Source organism: Caloenas nicobarica, chromosome 1, assembly GCF_036013445.1.
Source record: "Caloenas nicobarica isolate bCalNic1 chromosome 1, bCalNic1.hap1, whole genome shotgun sequence".
Lineage (NCBI taxonomy): Eukaryota > Metazoa > Chordata > Aves > Columbiformes > Columbidae > Caloenas > Caloenas nicobarica.
In genome coordinates this window covers 124,150,677-124,158,841 of record NC_088245.1, presented here as the reverse complement: position 1 = coordinate 124,158,841, position 8,165 = coordinate 124,150,677, and the positions used below count along the sequence as shown (strand labels likewise).

General features: G+C 45.9%; 1 protein-coding gene across 1 annotated transcript; it reads right to left on the bottom strand.

Moving 5' to 3' along the window:
- Positions 1–985: 985 nt before the first annotated feature.
- On the bottom strand, positions 986–7,388 carry DONSON (DNA replication fork stabilization factor DONSON). Its single transcript, XM_065652895.1, has 10 exons — positions 7,101–7,388; positions 6,713–6,793; positions 5,349–5,552; positions 4,793–4,971; positions 4,092–4,270; positions 3,870–3,993; positions 3,650–3,751; positions 2,497–2,695; positions 1,623–1,838; positions 986–1,343 (listed from the first exon to the last, which is right to left on the bottom strand). The coding sequence occupies exons 1-10, from the start codon at positions 7,371–7,373 to the stop codon at positions 1,206–1,208; spliced, it is 1,695 nt and encodes a 564-aa protein (XP_065508967.1). The 5' UTR covers positions 7,374–7,388; the 3' UTR covers positions 986–1,205.
- Positions 7,389–8,165: the final 777 nt, after the last annotated feature.

The following is an 8,165-nucleotide window of genomic DNA, read 5'->3' as shown; positions in this document are numbered from 1 at the left end:
GCTCTATTACCGGGGTAGGTTACTTGTAGTGGTGTCAATGTAAAGTAACTGGAAGGTACAGGAAGCCTTTACCATGCCTCAATGTGCAGGAGCTTCTTTATGTACCCACATTTTTAAGTTGACAGGCTCTTTCCTCAAGTACAACCTGGCTGTAGTCTAATGTTACTGTTTCAGGGTCACAGATCCTGAGGTGGGGAGCAGGACCACGCTGTAGTAAGGGGTGAGGTTAGCTGACCTTGGGGCGTGAGCACTGCTTCATTTTCTGTGCACAGTTGCAATAGAAATCTTCCCGGAGTGCACAAGCATGACAGTAGTCTACATATTGCTTCAGTATTCTCTGCTGCAGGAGTCTGATCACCTGAGGGATGTGTAAAAAAAGTGACACACATATGCCTCCAAAACAACAGCTTCCACTACCTGAAGTCAAACAGCCTGTGTTAAACCTTTTGATAGACCCTGCTATTGCTATGAACACTGAGTTGGATCAGTACCCCCTGCTGCCTCTCATTTTCTTTGTCTTCCATCAAGGGGTGCAACTTACTGCTCCAACTTGTTCTGGTTCAGGTTATCATTCATACAAATTGCTTTTTAAAAGTCTAGCTCATTTTAACATAAGTGGGTATGGGAATACAAGACAGCTGGGCTGAGCAGTTCTGAGGAAGTTTAACCTTTTAATCTGAGCTGCAGCCAGAACTCTCTGCTTCTGTCCATCTTTCATCTTTGTCGAGTTCAGAGCCGACACTAAACCAAGACATGCAACACAGCAAGGTGTAGCTGTCAAGCTTCTGGCAAGGTGCTGCAAGCAGTCTTGGGTTTTGCCAAGAATCCCACCTGTCCAAAATGGTTATGAGTTGCTGCACAGAAAACCAGAAATTCTGTACTTCAGAATAGAATTTGCATATGCATGAAGAACACAGACCTTCCAGAAGCAATTCAGACAAATAAAATGCATAATCTTATCAAGTTTTATTTTTAAAAAAGCTTTCTAAAACAGAAAAGGAGATGTCGAAGGCCTTTTCCTTAATTTCATTCAGAAGTCCTCTGAAGTGTTTTATGATGGATGACGCGCAATAGTTATCGTCCGTGATGTTCATCTAGATTGTATCCCTCCTGGTACCGCGTAGGCGCTGCCTGTGCAGACCAGAATGACATACAGCAACTGCACACTAGAGAGCGTTCTTTTCTACCTGATGGAACCAGCATGCCTAGGACTTCCAGGTGTAACCATAATCCTTCATTTCCAGAAATCGGATGGAAGATTTTCCCAGTGTTGGACACTGAGTCAGTTGATCCAAAGTCTTCGGATGCAGTCCACACGCAAGAAGATCTTTACATACAGTTTCCTGTGGAAATTCACATGAAGAAGAGAGACATGGAATAGGTATTTCTGTTTGAAATACCTGTAGTTTTTAGTGTTTACTTGTGTACGTCTGGGGAACCCTGGCGAAGCTAGTTTTCCGGATTATTCCATTTCTGAGGGAATGACAAGCCACAAGGACTTCCTAGTGGTGATCACAAGTCATTGGGTTGTATTAAGAGAATACTGTGTCACTCAGTGTCCTATGGTTTGTAATAAAGATATTATTCCTAACAGGAAAGACTGTCTCTGCTAGTTTCCTTACCTTATTTAAGGCAGGGCTTGTATCATCAAGATAAGTGTTAAACACAGCAGTTGGCTCATGGGTGTATAATACAGCGGAGAACGCTCCCCTCTGCGCAGATTTGAGCAGCATGGTCAGTGAATGCAGAGAATGAGGCATGACAGGGCCTACAATCTCCAGACTGAATATCTCCTCATACGCCAAGTGAACCCTGGCTTTGGCATTTATACTTCGAGCCTGAAGACAAGAGCAGACAGGATTAATGACACACCAAATCAAGCCCTAATTTTCATTAACTTTAAAACTGCAGTGCCACAGTCCTATTAAAAGTTCAAAATACTTTAAAATGTTGACAACTTACTGTTCAATTATGATGGTCTTACTGTCTTTGTAACAACTCCCAAGGTGTACCAACTATGGTAATGCAGGAATGCTACACAGCGTTAAGAAAGTTAACTGCAGAAGAACAGTGTGAGCAACTGGTATGGAAGAGGGCTGTGAGCAGCACATCCTTTTGTATCCACCAGTTACCAGCTGGTGAGCCATGGTTCAGAGATGCCCTTGTTGCAAGCAGCTGTGATACTTTGAGACCCCATAAGATCTCAGGAGAATCTTTTAAGAACCATTTTAGTATCTGGGAAATCTGCTTAAGGTCTTCTGTATCAGGATGTGAAGAATGGAAATGCTGGGGTGTCAGTGTAGCAGCACAGATGGCTGTGGATCAAGATGATTTAGGAGGCAGTCTGTATTGCAGTCACAGTGCTAACTCGGGCTGCAGCAACAAAAATTACTCTGCTGTACCTGAGGAAAACTATACAAAGTCATATCTGCTTTACTGAATGCAGAAACAACATTCCTTTCTTAATTGGAAAACAGAGATGGTTGCGTTACTTACTTTGAGCGTTTGCATTGTTCCACCTCGGAAAGCAACAGGGGACAGCAAAGTTGGTGGAAGCCCCGCTTGTGGACCTGCAGCAGCCACCAGGCTCTTACAGTTTATCAAGAAGTTCAGCAAAGTGAATGTGTTTGTTCCTTTCACTAACGCAAGGGATTCAGGTCTGTGATCCATCTGCACCTCGTGCTTCTCCTTACGACTGTAGTGACTGGAGTCAAAGGAAAACCATGAAGAAGCGAAAAGCATCGATGCACCAAAGGAAGAATCAGAGCAGTGCAACTCCAGAAGAAACGTCCCCCCCCCGCCGCCTCCGAACAATCGGGTCATTTAAACAAGGAAAACAAAAAAAAACCCACCAAGCTTTACACTGATTCAGATTTGGTCTTCAAATATTAAACAGCATCTTAAACCTGACTTCTGATTTCATTATTAAAGTTGCAAGACAAAAAGCATTTTCCAGGTCCAATGTCTTACAGCTGGCAAGTCATACCTATGAATTTCACAACTCCTCGTTTTACTATGAATTTTGCTTCAAAGCAAACATAAAACCATATGCATTCAGAGCTCGGACCAGGAGTCGCATCCCCCGACTGTCATCCCCACTTTCGGTGTGTTACTGCGGGGCAGCCTCAGGAAGCCAAAATGAGGTTCCTCTGGGGTAAGAGTCAGGGGGAGCTGCGCTGGACAGTGCAAATGCAAACGGAGCCAGAAGAAGACTCGAGTTAATCAGTCCCTCCGAAACACGTACAGGTCCACAGGAACAGCCGTTCTGGTCTACAGCTGCATCCCTGCTATGCCACACTACTTCCAAGTGTAAACTGAGCCTACATGAACACACCCCCTTTCCTTTAAAAAAAAAAAAAATCTAATGTCTTTCCAGTGAACCTATATGTGAGGTGACACGATCAGATTGTGACCTAACGGATCTTACAAAGTTATGTTAACAATTCACAATGGCTTTTCCTTCAAGAGGAGCATCGAGAAATACTTAGAAGAAACTCAAAAAGACATGCAGAGTCTCTTAATACGCAGTAATGTAAGGATTAGTATTTGGAAATAAGTTCTCAAAAGCTTCCATAAAACTTCAATCTATACCACAACAAGATAACATCTGCAGGGCTTTCCAGCATCATGATGTGCAAGGAAAGGATACAGTTTGATAGAAATAGTATCTGGTTTCTTAACCTTGTCTTGGACTCCCATCTCCTCAAGCCAAGAGAAACTTTCATGCTCATCATCACTTGGATCCGGTTCCCTGGGAAACAGAATCAGTGTTAGGAAGGCAACACTTCCTAAGAAGGTTTTCTAAATAGAATGCGCAGGAGTCCGTAGGTGCCCTTGAATTCTATCATTGTAGAAGACTTATTACATACTCTCCATCTTCCCCGCTGTTGTCCACTTCAAGGCTGTTAGCAACCTCAGTTTCCAAATTCACTTCAGCGTTTTTCTGTTTTCTGGTTCTACCTTCTTCTACCAAAGGTAAAGAAAACTCTATGCCTTGAACGGAGGGCGAAAGAAAGCAATGAATGGTTTTGTAACATGGCTAATGCACTGCATCAGTTATTCAAATCCTAGCAGGACTGGTTTCACCTTACCTTCATTTCTCATGGCTTCCCTTAAACCTCTAGTAGTGGGAGAAATTACTGCTGTGATAACGTCACTTCCCGCAAGACCAGCCGCACGGAACAGGACAGTAAACTGGTAGGTACATACATAGAAGTAGGGACACAGTTTGGCTTTGAGCAGATGGTAGAGAGAAGTAAAGCTAACGGACCTGCAAAATAGAATAAAACAATTCTGTAATTAACTGAAGTTAATTCTTTGCTTTTGACACATGACACTGTATTTGGCTGGGTGGTAGTGACGTGTACTCTGCAGAGGTTTGAGAGCACACCGAATGAACTGAATGATTACCCCGGTTTTCAGACGTGCTCCACGTCTAGGAAGCTGCACTCCTCTGAAATGCAGCCTGTCTGTAGGTGCTGTGCTCTACCTGCATCCTCGCTTTCCAGTATGTGAGTTTACATGAAGCATCAAAGGCAACCAGCTAACAGGATTTATGGAATTCTACCCAAACCAGTAACTAGGGTTGGAGAGAGGCATTTAACACAAGAATGTAGCTTTAGCCTTAAACTTATTTCCTTAGCCTGGTCCTCAAAATAACAAGCATTCTAGCTGGAAGAAAAAAAAAAAAAAAAAAAAAAGCTCTCTCATAGAAATGAAAAGAACTTGTGCATTAATTATAATCCCATTGTCTTAATCGTAATAAATACATCAGTTATTTGGTTCCACTTACCAGTCACTCATTAGCACTTGTTGCAAGGCTTCGTCCTGTGACCAAGGACTGGCCTTCCCAGCTATTCTTCTGTCTGCGCCAATACGAGGGAAGAGCTGCAGCCACGGCACCGAAGGGTGAAGCCAGTAAACGAGGCTTTGCTGAAAGGCACAACGCAGTTCTGTGGACAGTTTTGGTTCCTAGACGTCAAAAAGTACTTTATGAGGACAGTAATACTTTACTTCAGGCAGCACTGCAAATGATGGATTAAAAAAATACTACACTAGATCCTAAAAAGAATCCTGGGCTTGTGAATAAGCCAGACTGAAGAAAGATGGCCAACAACTGGCAACTGGTTCGTGGTTGAAGTTAAATGACCACCTCATCACTGTTTGCCACTGTGGGTACAAGCCACAGATGGAATTAGATTAGTAGTCTAAATGATCCTTATTCTTAAGGCAAATAAGATCAAAACAAGACACAATCAAACTTTCGCTGCCAGCACGTATAAGGAAAAGTGCAAAGGTACGTTCTCCTTTTGGAAGCTGGAGCTTTGAGCTGCCCTCTGAAGCGTTACCTGGATGCTCTGCGGCAAGTTTGTTTCTGTAGCTCTACAATGCTGAGCAAATCCTTGAGCCTCCTCTTGTGCTTTTAAATGTTCTGCCCAGGTAAACGGTTGGGAAGACATAAATAGAAGTCGTGTTTTAATACTCCAGTCTGCAGGAAATTCATGTCTTGGTGAGGAGGGAACTTCGGGTACAGCAACAGGTAAATGAAGGTCCTTAAGAAAATAGAAATAGCATCAGTCAACCCATGGAAAAAGAAAAAAACAACAAACCCGCAACTATGTAGCTACCTAATTATATTTCAGCATGGTTAGGTCTCCTCTCCTGTTGATGTAATACACCCTTCCTGGCAGGCAGACCAGACACGGGACTAGACAGGACTATGGCTAATACATCAAATATCCTGAGTTTAGTAGCCTGTGAAAAGACAAGTTGAACCTGTCGCCTCCTGCATGTTTTTGTCCAATTCAGCGAGTGCAACAGCAAAAATGCCGAGCTCATTTTGAGCCAAAGGAAGTACTCACCTTAAGAGACGTACCTAAACCCTTTGCAGACAGATTTTCTGCATTCGAAGTTATGCAGAGTTTGACTGTTCATTGCTAAATAAAGTCGAAGTTTATACTTAACTGATTATTTTCATCACTAACAGATTCTAATAGAAATATGGCATTATATTGTTCGTAAAAATGCAGAAGAGGGTTTCCATTCACAGGGGTCTTTCCAAAAGTCATAAGCTAGGAACAGATAAAAGGATGAATAATTTTTTAAAAAAAAAGAGAAAACTTAGCCCGAAGTTTATGAAGACAAGAATTTCCATGCTAAAAGTTATTTCATTTTATCCTCTCTTGGTGATTGTAATGTCAAAAGCTTCCCAGAGGTCATTTCTCTCCTCTGCTAAGTTAGTTTGAGCTAAAGTTTCTGAAACCATAACAACGTTAGACATTATCTGCTTGAAATACTCTTTCAAGGACTGGTTTTCAGGTATTCTCTCTAGCCTATGTGCCTGGTCAAGTTTGTTTTTTCCCTCTCTGTAGCTGAATAAAAGACTGCAGGAAATACATCGCTTTGAGAAACATCCGTATCTCAACAAAATACAAAACTAAGAAACAGAAGAATTACAGTTAACATGATAATAAAACTGGAAGAAGACAAAAACCTCTATCAACTAGAACTGCAACAGCAGCGAAGTCAGGCAGAAGGCTGGCATTTAAAAGACTGTCACCGTAACAGTAAACACCAAGGCAATTTAAGAAATTTTCTTGAACGCTGTACATCATTTTATACAGAAATGGGCCACCAAATATTAAACAGTTTCAGCTTTTTTAGTGTACTGAGAACAGCTAAAAATGTTTAAGTACTATGTGCCGTTTCGTACATCGGTGAAGGCGAGGAGGTCGGTTCTTTCAGGGGGCTCTGCTCTCCTGGCGGGCTTATCCTCACAAACAGGCTCTAAAAGCTGAAGAGAAAAGGAGCGTTAAGATGCGGCACAAAATAAGAACCAGGTTGCTAATCAAAAAAAAACCCACAACCTTCCAACAGAACCCTGCAGTGAAATTTCAGCGGCGGTACCGAGCGCGCACGCTGCCGGCAGGGAGGCGCGATGGCTTGGTTTCGGTGCCAGCGGGGTGCCAGGGCCGGCCCCAGCCCCGGGGGCTGGCTGTCCCAGGGACAGCGGGCTCCGGGCCGGGGCTGAGGCCGATGGCCGCTTCTCCCCTCGCCTCTCCGGCGCCGCTTCGCCGCGGGGAGCCGGGGCTCAGCCCTACCTGCCAGAAGGGCGCTGCCGAGGGGGACCCGCGGGGCGGCGGCCGCTGGCCCCGCTCCCGCGGCTGGGGGGTGCCGGCCGCCCGCGGCGCGTTGTCCAGGCTGGAGAAGGGGTTGCGGCGGGCGGGCGCGGAGGGGCCCCGCGGGGCCGCGCCGCAGGGCGGGGGAGCGGCGGCGGGGGGTTCGCTCCTCCGCAGCCTTTTGCGCTTCAGCCGCAGCATCGCTGGCGGCTTCTGGAAGCCGGGCGAGTAGCCGGGGACGGCGGGGGAGGCCATGGCTGCCTGGCGGGAGCCGCTGTCCCCGCTTGGCGCGCAAAGGGGCGGGCTCCGCCCCTGGGCGGCGCTGAGGCACCGCGCCGCCCTGTCCCGCGGGCGTCGGGAGGGGCGCAGGGCTCTGCGGGGCGGCCGGCGGGGCCGGGGCCGCAGAGACACCCCCTCGGTGCGGCTTCCGCCGGGAAATAAAAAACACGTTACTGCTAAAAAAAAAAAAAACCACCAACATAAGTGGATTTCTGAATCCGTTCTGAAACCAGCCTTTCTCCAGTCACGTGTCAAGGAAATTGCCACACGGCTGCACCAGGACAAAAATCACGGGCGAAGATGCTAGAACGGAGTTCCAGTTGTGTGAGATGCGGGACTAAATACACACCGTGTGTATTCGGGTTAGAAAACTAGTTTTGATTGTGATCTGTGGCCCCGGCTGTGGCCCTCACTGCAGTATTTTACTTAGGACTGTATTGCAGAACGGCACCCATCCCCTCACCACCAAAAAACGGGCAGTACTTCTCAGCCCATGCGTAGACAGATGATCCTTTCCAACATACAGCTCTGAAGGCCATTAAATAAAACAACAGTGGATTATAAAACTAATACAGACACAAAACTGGCTTTGAAGACACGTCGCTGCCCTTAACCACAATCTACACGTTATCCATACGTCCCTGGCTGCACAGGGCTCGAGCTCCCCAGAGCAAGAGCATCCTCGCACAACCCGGGCAAGAGCCGGAGCTGGTGACAGGAGACCCTGGCAGCCTTTGTGGGGCTGCCAGGTCAGCGTATGGGGAGCAG